Raw genomic sequence first — 19,623 nt, forward strand, 5'->3', positions numbered from 1 at the left:
GACAGTTGAATATCTTCTATTTAATAATCGGACCCAAAACCAACTCAGCAGTTTCACATAGGTAAATATTTTAACGGGCGTATTATAAAGGTGCTTTCCGCAGCTGCGCAATTGAGTGATGATACTCAATTGACTCCAAATATTTTATATTCTTGATGCTACCAGAATTGAAGACAATTACCTTCTACTCAACATATTGCCCCCCTCTGGGACTATGAAATTCACAAAAACACACTCCCACTTAAAAGTAAAGTTCCACTCCTTATGGTCTGAGGGCTTGTGTTTACGTTTCAGTGTAGAAACTTATTAATCACAGCAACGGTGTCTATACTTCCAAATCTCTTCGCTCTGACTTGCTTTTGGGAGCCGTTTGAAGTTGTACTACATAAAACCTTTCTTTTTCAATTAATAAACAAGGGGGAAAAATCTCATTTGTTAATTACCTATCTACCACGTTCCTATCAAGAACACGTGGCCTAATCTTACTTATGTTCCTGATATTAAAGTATTCTATCACCTAGTGTAGCGAGGCTCTAATTAGAGACACTGGTGTCTATACTTGCTTCAAATGTACCCCGCGTTACACCTAATGCCAGCCATCCTCAGATCGTGTCACTTGGCACAAAAGCCGCCCAGATGAAGTAACCCATATTTGGAACACCACATTAACTCGAAGTCACCATCCACTCCCTCTGACACTAACCACAGTTAAACACACACACAAAAAAAATAAACTCATCAAATGCTCGTGATGTAAGTCATGTAAACAACCCTGCGCTTCGGCGACGGGTCAGGCTGCACAGATTGATTCACGGATGAACTCGTTTTGAAGAGTTGTGTGGTTTGGAGAGGAAGAGGCAACACCTGGCTGCTTTAGCTCCGTTTACCTTTGCCGAGGGACAGATAAGGGGACAACACGCCATTTCCAGCCCCTCCTTTCAGAGCCCTGGTCGGTTGCACGGTTTCACAGCGCGCCTAATAGCGAAAGGTCGCATCATTAGCAAGGCACCTTTCGCTTACAGTTTCTCATTAAAATAAAACTGTTGAAACATTATCCGCTGACTTCCTGCCATACTGGCCAACATATTGTCAAGTCATCGCCAGAGTGGAGGTAAACACTGCTTGCTCCTGTGTCCTTCCTGACATGGTAAACACACACATTTATTTTAAAACCCATTACTTCACTTAGTCTGACATAAAACAGAAAGCCACAACGTGACAAAACATCCTACCTTCTATAAAAAGAAGTGGACAATAGCTTATTCTGCTGCCCAATTTGGAAAATGGATATTCGCGTGTTAGTATACCACAGGCAAAGCCCCGTAAACCGGTTGCACAAATACCCCTTCAACTATAGACATGCTGGTATATTTTATTCATATCTGCTATTTAATGTATGTGTGTATATTTTATTTATATATAAAATAAAATATATAAAATAAAATATACTTAATGCCTTTTGTATAAAAACACACACAACTATCTAGATACAGATGGATAAAGGTACGTATGGTTAAAAAAGCAAATCGCCTGTTTCACGGTAACATACCCAAAGGGGTCATTTTTGTTCTCCGACCCTTCAATGCAACTTTCGGGTTGATAATCGAACTCAGTCGGAATAGAGAAAGGAAAAGCGGTGCAGGCGTGCAGATTATTTTCTTTGAATGTTTAGTTCTGAGCGGTAAACCGTGGCTTTGTGGGGGCAGATCCTAATCAATTATTTACTCTGCAAAATATGTGTAAATAATGGCCTATCTGAAAATCAGTTAAAAAAAACTATACTGGCATTGAACGAGATGCCTGGGTAATTAAATGTTCGAACAGGCTGATAGAAATCGTTAAAGATGTGCAAATGTACCCATACACACCCATTAGACAAGCCCTGAGCGGACGGACACACACACACAGATACTTCAGTACACTTAATTGTACCTATATAAGAGCGTGTGTCTATTTGGAAGAATGTACATGTATGTATGAAATGTGCATGGCACATGCAATGTGTCAGATGTACATGAAAACGGACATTAAAGGACATACAGACCACGCGCTCTGGATCTGTATGGACACGTGTGTTTGTGTTTTTATATGTTGAGGCCGAATGACCTCAGATATTCCTTTGTAACAAACCGGGGAGCCATAAATGTCATGATTTGGAAGGAGGTGAGCGACACTCGGAGCTCTTTATCCAGTGTCCCCTGCATTTCGTGATCTTCCGTGGAATACAACCTGAAGCATCAGTCACTTAGCAGCGCATTATATTAGACAGGAAGTGTGAGCCCTGATTTCATTGCTGTTGACAAGTATTTAAGATATTTTCATGGCCCGTGTGGAGACGGTGCAGTGGTTAAGAAGAAGGGTCAGGTAAGCTGGTTGAGGGCTTACACGTTCGATCTATTTCCATTGAGTCGAGGCTAGTTACCGTTTTAATGAAGGTATCCAGGCAGACGCAGAAAGTTGATTTTTCTACCTGACTGAACCCTTTCAATAAACAGAACCGAGCGCCAATAGATCAATGTTGACTTTATTGGTGACTTCGAACTAAATCACGGAGAAACCGGCCGTAGAACTGAGGTGAATGATAAATGATATAAAGTAATTATTAGCCCTGGCGAATCTTTCCCCACTTAATGTCAGGCAGTGGGACTTAATTGCGTGAATAATTGTTATATGGTGGCTGGTGTCTCATACTTCACACCAGATAAACATCACTTTCTTTACCCGGTGGTACGTGTGTGTACCACAAAATAAATTGGATGACACGTACAGAGAAAGGAATCGGCCACGAGGCACCTGCAGAACTTGGCCGATTCTTATACGATCATTGCGACGTTACAGTATTGAAAATTGGCATTTGAAGATTTGCCAATGTGTTTATTGCAGAACTGGATGTTAATGTTTCTATGTCAAACATGGAATTCGGATCATACTTCTATGATCATCAACACGAGTGTATTCTCCTGACTTCCCGTCTACCAGCACCAATCGTACTCTGAAGTATGAAAAGTTTATAGTCATTACTTGCAATGTTGCTTTAGAATAAATTGCCATATAGGGGAAACAGCATGAGGCCGCTCTTTTCTTAAAGGGGCATTAGAAGTTTGGCACAAAAGAGGAATCAGCGTTCCCTGAGTGTTTCCGGTCTTTTCCATATTTCACAACACGGGAGGAGGGAGCGGCGGGGAAGGGTGGGACGGTTCCTCAACCCAGTCGCGTTTCCACTTAAAACGAGCCCGGCTCCTTGTGTCTGCACAGGGTGTCATTGCGTCACGCAGGCGCCCGGTCCAATCAGCGGCAAGCTGACACTGATATTAAGGGGGAAAGTTTGTGTTGAACGAAAAGCCGATCCGTGGTCCCCGTGACATTTAAACTCTGAGCGAGAGCCCGGTCTGAAAAAATAAGGCGACTAAAACCCCCTTTCCTGACTCTTTCCAAGCCACCTCACCGGAAGACAATGAGAGCCTTTTGATCACCGCCATTGATCCAGGTACTGTGAACCTTCCTTCTCTTTACCTCGCCGCTACTCGCTGTTGCAAGTACCTCCCCTATCTGTTCTACATTCTGTTAAGCCAGGGTGCGTTCCCATCCTTTGATCGCTTGTATTTATTTTTGTTTACAAATCTTCCTCTAACATCTTTCCAGTTCAGATCTGTACCGGGGCTGATTTTAACTTCTGAGCCTTTTTTTAAAAAAAGGAAATTTCGATGTATTAGCGAGTGCAGGACCTTTTACAGAGGGGGCATGGTGCCACTTGCAATCAGTCAAGGCGGATATAATTAAAATATGTAATGCTTCAGGAAGCTACAACCGTTCAGTTCGGGGAGGGGTTGAGTGGAGAGAGTGAGGGAAGAGACGGGCAACAAAGTTGGTCTCAACCCCTGTTAACAGGTGGCGCGGAGACGCTACAAACCTCTAGCCTTGTCAATTCTTCCGTTTGCATCACCCACCCCGCTCTTTGAAATGCTTAGATCGTGCTAGGAGATATACATGGTTGGCCCGTGTACTCTAAAGACCAGCCTGTGTTAGCACACCTCAGAATTAAAGTAAGGAAAGCTAAATAATGCGCTTTGCTCGCCTAACGAGAGAATTAATTCCTGGAGAGAGAGAGAGAGACAGCTAAAGAAAAGGACTTGATCCCTGGTCTCCGTTCGGACCGAACATTATTAACAGCTTTCAGGGTCGGGTTTACGTTAGGGGAATCTCTGTACTACCTCGATGTAGATCAAAGTTCCATAGATCGGGTGATCATAAGCAGTTGTGTACATCAACCGTGGTTGCACATCAAAGGTGCATTCGGAAATGTAAAGAAAACGTCATAGAAGGTAAATCATTAGCCCAGTTTAAGTGGAGGTTTCTACTTCTTAATTGCCCCTTTTGTGGCAATCAAAATTAGAACTTTAGTAACTCTTCAGTGAAGTATAGTTGAGGGTTAAACAAAAGAAAAACAGACCAACTCACCTTAAGCGGCTCCACTTTGCTCGCTGTGCTCATCTCACTTTTCCCCCCTTGTAAGGATCATAAATCATTCAGAGAGATAAGTAGCCGAGGGTCGTTCTCGTGGACACGGCTGGAGCAAGGTATTGGATGGAAGTGCTACTGTACAAGGGGCTCACTGCAGTGGGCCATACCTCGGTAATAAATCGAGCGTTCTGCATTACAGACCCTCCTCCCTAATTAGAGATGTTTATCTGAGATACTGTTTATCCAGCTGCCATATCGAGATTAGGCCTGTAACATAATTACCCGAGTATAAGCCCCCTTTGCCCGAATAACCAAAAGAGACTAATACACATTTAAACATAATATGTTTCTCCGGGAATATGTTCTCAAAGAGACTCTCTCCTTGACCTCATGTGATAATTTCTGATCCAGTATTTCTCCCGAGGTATTAATGAAACGCGTAGATCTTCCATGTATGATAAGTTTCCGGGACTGATGGAATATTGGGGTGTCTTTCCTCCCGGGGTCGGATAACATCGACTTTGTTTTCAATATTCATGAAGCCTTTTCGAATGACACCAGAAAACTGAGCAGGGAGAGACGGCCAAGCCTCTCCGGAGTATAGGCGCAGAGAAATAGGCTTAATCTCACTTTGTGTGTCGGTGTTATAGCTGAGAAAATATTTTGTGTTCAATACACAGGCAGGCATAAAGTATCCGCGAGGCACGGGTGCCGCGATAAGTTGTCAGAATCGTACATCTCCACGGTTTACCGAGTGGACCAGACAAGAGGACTTTAAGTATTCTGTGGATTGTGAAGGGAATTTGGTAGATTGGTTTGCTAATGCAATGAGTCGAGGTCAGTTTTTGTACTAGAACCATTAAGTGATTTGGACTTCTTGATGTTGAGTGGGATCGCGGGTCGGAGGAGGAGGGGAGGGGGTTACAGTTAAAAACGTTGCTTGAACAATTTATCAGCTCCGCTGGGACCATATATTGTCATCAAGGCCTTGGGAGGGGAGTCAATTCTCCCCAGTCTTTTTTGTTTTTGTACTATATTATGGACCAGAAAGTCACTGAATTCTAGCGAGATTCAAACTTGGATTGTCAGAAGACCTGTTCTAACGCATTGCACAGATGGTTTAATATACTTTTCGACAAGGTCATTTTGGGGGGTTTGTGTAGAGTCTATGAGCTGACGCAACCTCTGCCATTATGTCTACATAGATAAGCGAAGCATGTTTTATTATAATTACTTTAATTGGGTGATTTTATACACTATTTTTCAGCCAAAAGGTATTCAATCGCAGCAACCTGCATTAATGGTAATGATGAGTTTCATTAAATCGCAGGCAAGAGGCTCTTGTTGTGTAGTCGTGGTCATCTTAATCCTCATTGATTTTTTTAAATACAAAAAAATACCAATAGTCTCAACTATCATAAAAAAGAAACAAATATTTGATTAATTCTGTACCAAAGCGGCATGCTTAAACAGGGTGCCCGTTCACTCTTCCTTGCATGTGTTCATACTTATGGATTCCATTATTCATTTGGATATGAATTAGGAACACTGTTTATTTTCGGACGGAGAAGGGGTGGTCGACCCCAGCGTGGCTGTTACGACAAACTTTCAAATCATAGCTGGGCCTCGCAAAAAATATATAACCCTTCCGCCGTTCAATGGCCTCCCCATATTCACACTGCAGGATTTCACAGAATCTATTTGTAACGTTGGTTTCATATTTCTTTTCATTCAAGGACCAGACAAACATAAATTCGAACACTTTGGTTTGAGGTATATTCCTACTTCCAGAGTTTAGGCAACTTTCTTGTCCGTTTCTCCTCACTGGACTAGGTGAAGAGAAGAACGTCTTTTAGATTACTCGCTCTTAACAAGGCATGGATTTTTTTTTTGACATACTTCTTGTCCACGGGTTTCTCTTTCCACTTGTACACTTTGGGCAATTTTAAACAAAATTAAAGTGACCTTTATTACTTAGAGCCCGCGGCCTAGTAATAACAAAAGTAATAGTCGGCATGGCGATTTATCTTCTGTAAATCGGTGTCCCCATCAAAAATAAAGCAGAACTTCCGCGTGAGATTCTCATTTTAACTTTTATTAAAGCCCCCTGCGATTTACATAAAAATTAATTGGTGCTTCTTCCGACTGATGCCTTTGGATGGTTTGATTTAAATGCCTCCTCGGCGGTAAAGCAGCTCAGAATATTTCAATATAACAGACTTTTTGAAACTGCATTTTTTTCCCTCCTTCCAAAAGCTGGGGAGAGCCATGTTCAGTAAAATGGCGTCACTCCGTTTCTTCCCCTAAACTCCAGAGAGGGGAGTCGAAGGGGATTTCTTTCTCTCCAGAATCAACCTCCCCACCCCTTCTCCCCCTCTCCCCCTCTCCCATCCTCTCCCTCACACCCAACCTCAACATTCCCACAGATAGGAGAGTTTTGGATCAGGTAATAACTTTTTAATCTCTGCACATTTTAAGAGGAAGGACCTTATTCAGATACAACAACTGTACACGCCACACGGGCCTGGTTGATTAAAAAAAAAAATGTATGTGTGTATATGATTGCAGGGATGATGTTTTAAAACGCCGCACAAAAGGCAATGAGGAAATGTACAGCCAGAACAATTGGAGATTTATTGTAATGATAAACCTTGTCTACTGTGCTTTCCCATTGGCTGCTAGCGCCTATTTCTAACTCCTTGATAAATCCATGTTAGCCAATGTATCCCAGGCTCTGTAGCCGATGCGCTTTAATAAGTCCCTTTCTCCTACAGAATGACGTCAGTTGCATTCAGCACTTCTCTCCCTCTGCATATTTTTTTTTGTGTGTGTGGGTGTTGTGTGTGTTTAAAACTTTTTTTTTCGGGGCCCACAAAGAACATTTTGCCCCGGGGGGAAATAACGCCCGTATTAGTGCGTGTTAATCCCAACTGCGCTAATTGAGCTTGCAACGAAAGAGGGAGAGAGAGAGAGAAAAAAAATCACCATCGTCTCCTGCGGATTTTAGAAAGGAACCGACTTTATCTTCTTCTAATTTTTGTTTCTTGAGAAGCAACGAAATCTCTCGTCCCAACAAGTTACAGAACCGAAGAAGCGAGCATTTTTTTATTAAACGTCCGCAATTTAAAAACAAAAAAGGTGAAGATTAATTTAAAATTGTCTTAAAAAGAACGGCGGGGCGGATTCTACCCTACAAATAATCACAGTCTGACTAATGCACCATTGTTTCCAGCTAATTTGCAAAGATCTCGAAGCTGTCCCCATTCCAGCAGCCGATCGACAAGGAACGGGTTTGTACCCTCTCTTTCATTTTAACAAAAAGTCATGTGCATTTATTTTGTCGCGACTGTGGAGTTTCTGTTTGAAGTCTGGTGCGAAACTCGGAAGAGTTTGAGTGTGTGGACTTCTGTCTGTTACTGGAATAAATTATCAGCCCGGCAAGTTTCTGCGCGCTGTGGCCAGGCCCTCATTCCATCGCTGGATATCTGTGGTTGGCGAATGAATTGTTGCAGATTTGAATTGCAAAAGTTTATTTTTCTTACTACTGTCTGTTCAACGCCTGCAGTTGTTTGCGCGTCTGGTGCCAAAACTTTAACATACTTTCGCCTGTATCTTTCTCCCCTTCTTCGGCGTTGGTTACAGTTTAGCAGGGGGGAGAATGCAAACGATTCGCGGAAACTCCGCCACCGGGGCCGTGTAACCCAAATATATATATTTGTGTTACAGAGAGTGAAATTCTTGAATGTGAAACGAGTGCTGTTTTCTTTTGCATAATAGAACGGAGAAGGCGATCCACTGTAAGAAGTTACAAACACCCCCCTCCCACCCCCATGTCTCTCATTCCACTCTCGCTGTAAAAAGGACGACGTTCCCATACAAACTCTGTACCCGATCACAGCGTGACTTATAACTCTCCTGAAAAAAAAAAACATTTTTTTTTTCATTTCCGTTCACCCCCAGCTCATTCATTTCCACTCTCCGGATGGCCAACAGTTCGCAGATTACCTCGACAAGGACGTGGTTTACAAAAAAAACCCCACCACACACTGGTATCCCGCAATATTGGAGGAAAGATAGACTGTGTTGGATCCATATTAAGAGAGTGGCAGCTCTCGGCACGACTCGAGATGACAGTGCATGACGGTCTGGCTAGCTCATTATCTAGATCCCATTGAGGCGTCCTTTTCAGACTCATGCTAAGCATTTGGCAGAGTCGTTTGTCTCCGCATTGTACTTTAGTTAGGAATGCAATGGTTGTCAGTGCTCTTATTCACTTTCAAGATACTTTATTGATGAGGTCTGACTTTTAGCACTTTTCACATGTCAAGAGAAGTCAAGTGTATGCGTCCACGACTTCATTTTATGCTTTCCGCGTTTTTAAGACCCCCGCCCTCTTTTCTCTCTCTTGCTTGCTTGTTTTTTTATCTCTCTTTCTCTCTGTGTCTCTTATTCTCCCTCTCCCACACTGATTCTCCCTCTGCCCCCCCCCCCCCCCCCCCCCTCTCTCTCTCTCTCTCCTCTGAGTGTGTGGACTTCTGTCTGCTACTCTCTGCCTCTCCCACTCTCTCTTCCTCGCTCCATTGCAATTGGATATATAATGAAGACACCCCAAGCCGAGACTGGTGTTACCTCTGTAACCTCAAACCAGGCGCCGGGGGGGTTTCTTTGGTGTTTACTGAGGTGTGCAGTAATACTTGGGCTTTCAACAAATGTAGTTCTGGTGTGTGGTCAGCGTCCTGTCCATTTACTTGCCTTCCCCGAGATTTTTGGCAGCCAGTTAAAATTCCAAAAGCCGATTGGAAATAATCAATTAAATTATTAGATCTTGCGGTGAACAGCTAGCTCTAACACAGGCGGCACACTGCTCTGTAGAGAATGGTAAATGTGCTCGCTGCTCCCCCCTTTCTCACTGAAACGTTGGCCATCTCCTTCAGAAAAGTTGAGGTTTAACTTGCCACTGGGCACCGAAAAGCTAATAGCGGGCACGGAGCTAACAAAGGGCGCGTGGGAGAGGATTGTGAGTGTTTTCTCTGGTGACACTTAAGGCCTATTTACCAGGTCGCGAATCCACAAAGTAAATGTGTATTTAATCAGCGCTGTCAAGGGGGTTTGGGATCTCTCCCCTCCCTGCGTAGAACATTTCCAGAGATAGGTGTCTGTGATAATTCATCATCGATCCATGCATTACTTTTAAAGAAAGAAATAATAATTAACAGCGCCCATGTAGAATATACCCACAGCCAAGTAGCGTGTTTACTTTACAAAGGTCACCCTGGTGTACAGATGAAATCCTTTTAAATGAAGTCTATCCATGTAGGAACCATGCTTGTCAAAGCGATTGGTTCCTGATATTTAAAATAATTTTAGTTATCATTCCGTTCCACACAAAAACTTTCCCCTTTAATGGGGTGAAAAAAATGTTCAATTGGTCTAAAATACCGCGGTGGGATTTGTCAGTTGTTCGGGGGATGTGTACATTGTGTTTTGATGGGCATTTTTTTGTCTGTATATATAAATGGCCACGCGCTGCCACGGATTCTCCATATATTGTGACAAAAAACTTTTACACGCACAAACTATCTCCATAGAGTGTTCCTATTGAGACCAACGCGACAGCGAGGAGGGCCAACCATAACCGCCGTCCGCTTTGCTCGACATAAGGAAATATTTATTTGTGTGCATTTGCATGTGGTGCAAAAGCAAAAAAAAACGCGTGGAGTGATTAGTGGGTTTCAAAGCGTGCATTTCCCGCTCTGGAGAGGCGCAGGGAGGAAGTGTTTGGCTTGCTGATGATGACAAAGGTCACTCTCTGCTAATGGGCCAGTGAAGTGGAGGCGAGGCGAGCGCACCTCCCGAATTCAGACATACATTAATACAACTAGCACAATCAGCAATCAGCTAGGTGTGTTCTCTCTCTCCCTCCCTCTTTCTCCCTCTCACTCTCTCTCTCTCTCACGCACACACACACACTCCTCACTGCTTCTCTTTTCTTATCTTCTCTCCTCTCACTCTCTCTCTCTCTCCCCCTCTCTCTCTCCCTCTCCCCCTCTCTCTCTCTCGTTTCTCTCCCCCCCCCCCCCCACTGTGTGCCTGAAGAACTCCCCATCTCCTCCGTGACAGCAGATTTCATTGTCAATATCTGATTCTTTCGAAAGAATTTACTCCTGTGTGTGTGTGTATGTGAGCGTGTGCATGTGTGTGCATGTGCGCGCGCGTGTGTGTGTGTGTGTCTGTGTGTGTCTGGCTGTGTGTGTGTGTGTGTGTGTGGGGGAGAAACTATAATTTATTGGCAAGGCTAGAAAAAAGTCGCCCATCATCTTAACTATTTGCAGGACATGGTGACAAGGAGTCGGAATGCCCCATGAAGGTGAGTTTACTTGCTCTCCTTGCGTGCTGGTTATTGAATGTTGAATATGTTGTTTTCACAATCCTCAATCGCGAGGAAAGATACATTTCCTGTAAGTTCCCATCTTCGATTTATTGCACAACTTCGATTTAGTCAACATATTTGACACTTTAACCAGCTTTGTGTCGTTGGCAGCTTGTTTTGAAATATGGCTTTGGGCACATGAGCACTCTTCGTGCAGAAATATCAAAAGCTGGGGAATCTGTAGGAAATTGAATGGGAATTTAGGTCAATTTACCGCCGTGGCGTTCAATCGCTCGCCGGTCTTAACTTGTGGAGTGCTTTATTCCCCCCTAATCTCCCAATCAACGTGAGGAAATATTCATTTGTGTACATTTGCTGGGCTTGTACTAATAGCTGGCGATTTATTTTAACCGTGGACGGCCGCCACGCATCCGTTTATTTGAACAATAAAATAAATACATTTCTCAGAGGTGAACCAGAGAATTTAGTAAAATCTCCTTCAGCGAATGTAACTCAAGCTCTCTGTCAGCGTGCCGGCAATGGATCAGAGATACTATAACGTGGGTTTGTCTAACGTCACTTTATCTGCATGTTTATAAGTAGTTTATGTTTATTAATGATAAGAAAGAACAAAATAATTCACTCTAGGCCAAAGCTAGCTGTTTGATGCAGAAGCAATGACCCGATAATGTATTGTGTCAGTTTGAATTAAGCAATCAGCAGATTCATTAGGGCCGCTTCCTCAATGTTTCCAACTCATATTTACTCTGTACCAACGTTTGGGTTTGTTTAAAACCTCGATATTACTATTCATTCCCATCTTGGGAATTACTGTTCAGCCAGCTAGCACCAGCCTGCACTTGTGCCTGCTAAAACGCAAAAAAATCGAACAAAGTGTCCCCCTTCTCTATTGCAGCTCCCTGAAATTATTGCATAAATATCGCCCGCTTCGCTACTTGCGTATTGCGAAATTTGTTTAATTTAGAGAAATTAATTTGCCGACAATTAAAAGATAGCACAGGCCGGCGAAAGAAAAAAAAACAATCTCATTTTGTGATATATTGTTTCGGGATGTCGTAAATTCAGAGCTCATTTAGATCTAACATATAATTTCAAATTCAGTTTCAATGCAAGGCGCCTGGAAGACATTTAGCATTTAAAGGGCAGGAGTTTACAAATCTCACTCTGAACTAACTACTCGCTATCCAAATAAATTAACATGGACTTCACCAGGCCGCGCTATCTAATAAACACGTCGTAAAAAGATCAGTACAGGTTTATCTGTAAATGGGTAGAAGTATTTCTAGTGCATGCGTCTTAACAGTAAACAAAACAGGAAAATAGCAGCGTGTGTGGAAATGGTAAATAAATCCCGGTTTAAACTAAACCGAAGTGCCAGGATCCTTGTTCTTTGGCAGAATTTCCAAGAGCGATTTTTTTTTTTAAAAGGTTAGAAATGGAAATAGGTATCGCGGGGATTTTATGACTTTTCTAGTGCGCTTGTGGTGTTTAATTGAATAGTTCATAACATATACCCTCGGCCAGCCGTGAACGGCTGGGCAGCCAAAACAGTGTTACTGTTTGGGTCGAAATTTGCAGCGGGGCAGACGGAGGAAGACCACAATCGGTGGACTGCCGCCCTCAGTTCGGCGTAAAAATGAAAGGGGGTAAGGATGGGGCTCTGTATTTGGGCCTTTGATAAACAATTGCCTGATCAGCACTTGTGTTTTTTTCTCTCTCTCTGCACTGAGTCGACAGTAGTAAACAGTGGGCTGAAAATACCACACTGTAATATATCAGCTGGTTTCTATTATTTTAAAAATACAATTTGATAAGGCTGTAAAACAGCGTGTGAAATTTTCGGGGGAGTGATAAATTGCTTTTTGCAATCCGACTAATTAGGAAGGCATTTCCAGCCCTGCGGTAAGAAAAATCCATCATCGTTAAAAGATAGCAATTTATTTGTGTATATGTTGATCAAATGTTGCAAATGTTGCACCAACCACTTCCTAAACCGAGGAAAGACTAATGAAGGTTGTTGAAGTGTCCTGGTCAACGACGGTTTTTCTGTTGGGTTCAGTTGGGGAAGTTAAGCGGCCGGGCATCGCTTTCTCGCTGACTTTCCTGGGTAATCAGGTAGTCACCCTTCGCTGTTGTAAATATTGACGCAGGGGAGCCGGCATGCTGGGAGAAAGTATTTGTTTGAAGTTATTTTTTTTTTTCTCGTGAGTGTGTGCGTGCAGGAATAGATAACAAAGCTAGTCTATACATTATATTCCAGCGATCTCTAATGAATAGAAAGAAGAGGGGAGGGAGGAGAAAAAAGCGAGGGTTTAGGAATTTGAGTTGAGATAGAATAGTGGGGATGCTGGATATGGGGGGGGGGGGGGGGGGGAGGGGGGTGCGCGTCATGCTCAGGGTGGTAAAGGAAACAGAATTCAGTATTTGGGAAAAGAGAAGGCAAAAAAAAAAAAAAAATGAAAGCTGGTCCATTTGGTTATTGCACCCCGCTTTTAGCAAACCCCTTCAATGGGACCTTTATTATAATTGTCTCTGCGCAATTGAGCGCGCCGCGGAGCTGTTGTATCTTTTTACAACCCTTTACAACCCGTACCAGCAACACAATTACCTCCAGATACTCATAACAGAAATTACTTGCTTTATTTCTGGAGGGGGTAGCGAGGGAGGAGGGGGGGGGGGTGGGGGTGGGGGGGGGGGGGGGGGGGGGGGGGGGGGGGGGGGGGGGAGGGGGGGGGGGGGGGGGGGGGGGGGGGGGGGGGGGGGGGGGGGGGGGGGGGGGGGGGGGGGGGGGGGGGGGGGGGGGGGGGGGGGGGGGGGGGGTGGGGGGGGGGGGGGGGGGGGGGGGGGGGGGGGGGGGGGGGGGGGGGGTGGGGGGGGGGGGGGGGGGTGTCGGGTGCATGCTCGATGGGTATGGGCTGTAAGCAGAATAAAGAGCATTGTTCACATTCTGTAGTCTTTGTCGATCAGTTCTGACCCCCTCCCGTTACTGCTTTTTAAGCAGCCGGGCAAGGTAGACAGCGTGTGTCAGAATACCTCAGTATAAAGAAGATCTAAAGACCGGGGAAGAAAGTTAATCATGAGTAACTAAGTTCAAAAGTGCGTTATGGTGTACAGTACCTTAAGGCCTTTTCTTGTTGAGGTTGCAAAGAAAGCAGAGGACTCAAGACTGTCCAAACTGCGTGGACCAACGTGTAAATAATGTCCGTAACACAACCCCTCGGGAGTTTCTTTTCCCTTCCAAACCGGGCGCCAGCACTTGAGTTTAAATATATTTTAAAGGTATTAAAATGAGACCACTTTCCGCCCACACTCGTGTCGTTATTACACAATGTTATTGCGCCAGGCAGGTTCACCAGCAACAAATTGAAGTCATTAGGCCGAGCGTGCGGCCCGAACGCTCTCGGAATCAAGAAACAGGAACCCCGTGTGTGCAGGCTAAGAGTGTGCATCTGTCGTGGTTCTTGAATTGAATTAAAAAAAAAGGCTCTTTTCACTGTTCCCCGTGCACGGGAGAATTCCAGCGGAAATCCGTCGCACCTCCTAATATTCAAAATTTAAAAAAACGTTCAGTAAGTATAGTACACTATCTTAAAAAGGCCAGACCCCGGTACAAACTTTACGCTTCTCATAGTCAGGGCCAGACACCTATAAACTGCGGAATTTTCACCGAGTGCTTTAATGAAATTTAAATAGTGAAATTGCATCGATTATATTACATTAACACGACTTCCTGGTTGCCATAACAAACTTTTTTTTTGCTTTTTCCATAGAGGGAAGACTTTAACTAGTGGTAAACAGATGTCTGTGGCCACTGATTGCCAACACAGCTTTGAGGCACGTTTCGCTTGATTACTATTTTCATTATCCGAGCAGAATTTAAATAGCAAAATTTCCAAGCAACCTTTTAAATATCAGAAAACGATCGTTTGGCGTTAAACTTAAAAAACAAACTTTATAATTTGCCGTTTTCTGATTCTACAGTGAGCACTCTTGGCTTTTTTTTTTCTTTTACATTTGTTCTGTGAGTGGACATTTTTTAGATTAGATTTCTGAACGATTGTAGAGTTTGTGACATTAACTGATTAACACATACTTTTTATTACTAATAGAACACTGTAAGCAAGCCACGTGGGACATTGGTGTAACAATTCAACATGCAGAACAGTAAGTGACGCTTCGTCAACCTTTATCAATCACCCAATAATGATCAAATATTAATGTTCATGCGTGGAAGAGGCCGCTCTCCTCGCAACTCAAGGGTTAAAGACTCTCATAATTAATAACAATTGTATAAATTGCTGTGCAGAAAGACCTTTCGTCTGCTCGGCAAAGTATACGTTGTTGGGATACCTATGGTAAAGTTAACGTGAGTGCAGGGTTTCTGACTATCCGCTGTGAATGTGTGTACTGTTAAACGCCAACAAAACTTACCATCTTAATTTACCAACCAATTGAATAGAAAATGACATTTGATCACGTCAGTTGCCTACGATTACTTATTTTGTAAGGACATTTGATATCTCGAGTTCCTATTTTATTCCTTCTCCACGATGGGACGGAACTGGGAGATTCAAATGCTTGTGTGTTCTTTGTTCAACTCCAATCACAGTCGCGTCCCATTAGTTATCTACAACATTTAATCGCCAATATTTGCTCCAAATTTCATCCCATCCCACCTGGAAAACGGACTATTTTCATGTATGGGTGATAAAAACGAGTTGTGAAAACCTCCAAAAAGTGCCATCGAAATACCCACCGAGAAAGTAGGTGCAAATGTAATAAACCCGGACACTTTTTGAGGTTAATCTTAATGGGATTAATTGAAATGGGATGTTTGTGTATTATCGAGTAAACTGTTGTGCGAATCGCTGAGTAGATATCGTTCGGGTGAAGCCTGCAGTTTGTCTAAAGGTCGCGCCGGGCTCTTCGGGCTTTGTGTTAATAACTCCTGGGTGTATATGCTGCATAGCATTCAAATTGCCACCATATGTTTTCGTTTTAGATGACTCGCAATAGAATACAGGACGCATTATCTTCGCCACTGGGCGATTGCTGCCCGTCCAAGCAGGGAGATTAATACTGTGATTAAGATGCACTTTAAAAAAAAAATCAAAATGTCCTGTTTATACAAACCGAATATACCCTTCTTTGAAAAAACAATAAAAACCGGAACTTAGCAGGTGGAGTATGGGGGAAGGGAATGAGTGAGATACTGCAACGGCCTTAGCTATGTGTTAGTCGGTGTAAGGCATACCACTTAATATACAGAGAGTCTTTTGATAGAGAATTGGATACACCCACATGTTACTGGGCGTCAGTACCCCAGGTAGCTGAGGCTGCCGGTTTTGTTTGAAAGATTCACACCTATTGCTGTTCTTTGAGAATGCCAAGGTCTTTCCAGAACTGGTGTTCAGTTTGGTTGTGTGGTTTGTGGATTTATTTATTTATTTATTTATGGAGTTCATTGCCGATATTATCGTTAAAACACTCGTGCTACCAATGTATGTGAAAATAGTCACTGGGAGTTCCTTTAGACTTTAATAGGTTTTTCCCAAGGATAATTGTATATTTGTATCCTACATTTGATTGTTTGGTGAAATTGTCTATATATTGGTGGATTAAGCGTTAAAGCAGGATTTTGTTCATTTGTAGCAAATCAATGCAAGGCACAGAAGAGTTAGGAATGGGTATTGTACGAATCTTACGAAGTCCCCTTGCAAAAAGTAAAATGGTTTGTGTGTTTGTGTCATGAAGCTGCATAAAATTAAGTAGGGCGCGCGTTCCCGGTGTCGTGACCGCGCCTTGCCCCAAAGCAACCTTAAAATGAAGCTGTCCTTCCAGGGCAACGAGCGTGGTGCAATACGCTATGAATGATATACAAATGCGGACAGAAAGGGACGTTTTATCATGATACTATTTGTCGTGACGATACGATTTTCAAAGTGGAACCGTGTCATGAAGTGACATGCCTGCCACAAGTGTTTGCGGCTGATCTTTTCAATTATCCTCCGTGCGCTATCCAAGGAGACTTCCGCTTATTTCTAGAAATTAAGCTCAAAGTTGACGTGCAGCTAGCTTGATTTTGGAGACAAATGTCAGCAAGGCTCATCATTTTCCCTCCTATATTCGGAGCTTATTTATGGCTAAGTGGCTTGGCTTTTTGGACCAATTTAGCAGGCGTTCCTAGGGAGAGAAGAACAGGTTCTCCACGAGCTTCCTCCAGGGACACAGTAGCTGTCTGAGGTCCAGGTCCGGAGTCTTCACGGGCTTGCAATTACTGCCCCACTTCTGTTTCTGATAGGCAAATGCAGTGGCTTGCGGTCGGTGCATTGGATTTCACTTGTGATTTCATGAAAATCGCGCTTCTATTTGCAATGTTGGGTTGAGACGAGTTTGCAACGAGAATTTGCGGTGAATTGTTGGTTGCATCGCTCGATTAAGTGCTCTCTCGTCCGGTTTAGCGAAACAAAATGTTGCTTTTGTTGGCTCACTGGTTTCAACGCGCTGTTTGGGTCGATTAGAATGTTGCTTTTTTTTTTCGGTTTGGGGCAATTGAATCGACGCCTTCTTTGCTAGTCAGGTATTTTGATTGGCAGTTTCTGTGTTCAGAGGGAAAGAGCGCGTTTATAGGTCAGTTTTTGTTTTGCAATTGGGATATCTGGCGGGATTAACCAAGGCCGGTGTGAGGAGCGAACTTTGCTGAATATCGTCTCGGCCGTTGAGTATGTTCGCTGTTGCTTTCCCCTTAGGTCACAGTGGAGTGAACCAGCTCGGCGGTGTGTTTGTTAATGGTAGACCACTGCCTGATTCAACTCGACAAAAAATAGTGGAACTTGCCCACAGTGGAGCCCGGCCTTGCGATATTTCGAGAATCCTGCAGGTAAACCTTCCATCTGTCATGTTTGTAGTTTGTGTCATTTCATATCGCTCTAAGCTGCATGCGAGATGTCAGTGTTCCTATTGCATATGCAATCAGATTGTTGAAACATTTTTTTAGAAAGGGGTATTCTACAATCCAAAAATGCTTCCTACAAATTACACTCGTACCTTCAAAGTAATTTCTTTCGAAATTGGCAAACGAGCAAGAAATTATCTTGAATTGATCGTAAAATGGTAATACTCCCCCCTGCCATTTAAGGGTTTATTTTTGTATTGTAGACCCAATGTTGATGCAAAACAAAATTAAGTTTGAAACTTTTTTTCATAACTTTGGCACACGCCAAATTGATGCAATATTGGTACGTTTCCCATTGCCATTTAAGGTATATTTTTGTATTGTAGACCCATACTGATGCAAAAGTCCAAGTAGTGGATAATCGAAAAGTAAGCTCAACATTGTTTAACTATATCTAAATATCTACATAAATATATACTATCAAACTAAAAGAGCCATTTCATGTGTTAAACACTATTTGATGTTTTTGCTTTCCATTTATGCTTATGCACTTATAGGTGTCCAACGGTTGTGTCAGTAAAATCCTGGGCAGATACTATGAAACAGGATCCATCAGACCTCGGGCAATCGGAGGGAGTAAGCCAAGGGTAGCAACTCCTGAAGTTGTGTCTAAGATCGCTCAGTACAAACGCGAGTGCCCCTCGATCTTCGCCTGGGAAATTCGAGACAGATTGCTCTCTGAGGGGGTCTGTACTAACGACAATATACCAAGTGTGAGTACAACATTTAATTAACTTTTAACGGAGGGAATGGTTTATTTATTACCGTTAACGAGTGCACACATAAAAACACCCTATTTGACATGGATTTTTTTTTTAGTATATGTGTGATTTCATTAACGAGACCACGAATCGAGATCTCATAGACGTCGGTTTTATTACAGAAATTGATGCTTTTGATTTCTTTCCTCACAGATCACTTTAACCCAATCTTTATAAAACCATCCTCTTTAAAAGCTAAATACCCAAAGACGTGGAGTGCATTTATTTTATATTATAGCAAAATTTATAATAGTTTTACAATAATGATTTCAGTAATTATTTTCAAGATTTGTTTTAAACTTGTGAGTTAATTGATGAGGGAGCGTAAAAAGGCCGACCGTGCAACACTCAAAATCAATTGCTGTAGATTCAGTTATAATTTTGCACATTAATTAAACCTGGTCAGCGGTGATTGCGAATTAAAAAAAAATATATATATATATATATATCAAAGGATATACATGGCTGTCTAGTTACGTAAATCGTTAAGTAATTATGCTTCATTTAACAACAAAATCTGAAGAATTTGTGTTCTTAATATGAAACGCATTTCATAGATCAAGTGATATTGATTAGTTAACAATAATTCTTGTATATAAATTATCTTTTAATTTTAGTTCAAATCTTCAAATTAATCGTCTTCATCGTTGATGTTTGACCGTCCCAAACTGTTTTTTTTTTTTAACCGATATTTATCAAGAGTGACTGATTCGCTTTCAGGTGTCATCGATAAACCGAGTCCTTCGCAACCTGGCTAGCGAAAAGCAACAAATGGGAGCAGATGGAATGTATGATAAGCTGAGGATGCTGAACGGGCAGACAGGTGCATGGGGTACCCGACCGGGCTGGTACCCAGGCAGCTCCGTACCAGGGCACCCAAACCAAGGTAAGAGACACAGCGTGGACTCTCTTGTAGAGGCCAACCTTTAACAGGGAACGGATGCATATGGATGGATCCTGGGCGTGACTATTTGATCTTGGCATCGTGTTCGGCACGGACATTGCAGGCTGAAGGGTCTGTTCCTGCACTGTATTGTTCTATGATCAATGCTCTA

The 19,623-nt window shown here is 42.8% G+C and overlaps 1 protein-coding gene across 6 annotated transcripts in view; it reads left to right on the forward strand.

Moving 5' to 3' along the window:
- Positions 1–2,017: 2,017 nt before the first annotated feature.
- Positions 2,018–19,623, forward strand: part of pax6b (paired box 6b) — a 34,378-nt gene continuing 16,772 nt past the window's right edge. The window contains exons 1-7 of one of the 6 annotated variants that reach the window (XM_055649255.1): positions 2,018–3,487; positions 14,623–14,686; positions 14,962–15,016; positions 17,602–17,732; positions 18,134–18,175; positions 18,305–18,520; positions 19,289–19,454. In XM_055649255.1, coding sequence (XP_055505230.1) covers positions 15,007–15,016; positions 17,602–17,732; positions 18,134–18,175; positions 18,305–18,520; positions 19,289–19,454 — 565 coding nt within the window. In that variant the 5' untranslated portion in view covers positions 2,018–3,487; positions 14,623–14,686; positions 14,962–15,006. The other 5 variants (XM_055649254.1, XM_055649256.1, XM_055649257.1 and 2 more) reach the window with 5 other exon arrangements.

This window comes from Leucoraja erinacea, chromosome 18 (genome assembly GCF_028641065.1).
Source record: "Leucoraja erinacea ecotype New England chromosome 18, Leri_hhj_1, whole genome shotgun sequence".
NCBI classification, from domain to species: domain Eukaryota; kingdom Metazoa; phylum Chordata; class Chondrichthyes; order Rajiformes; family Rajidae; genus Leucoraja; species Leucoraja erinaceus.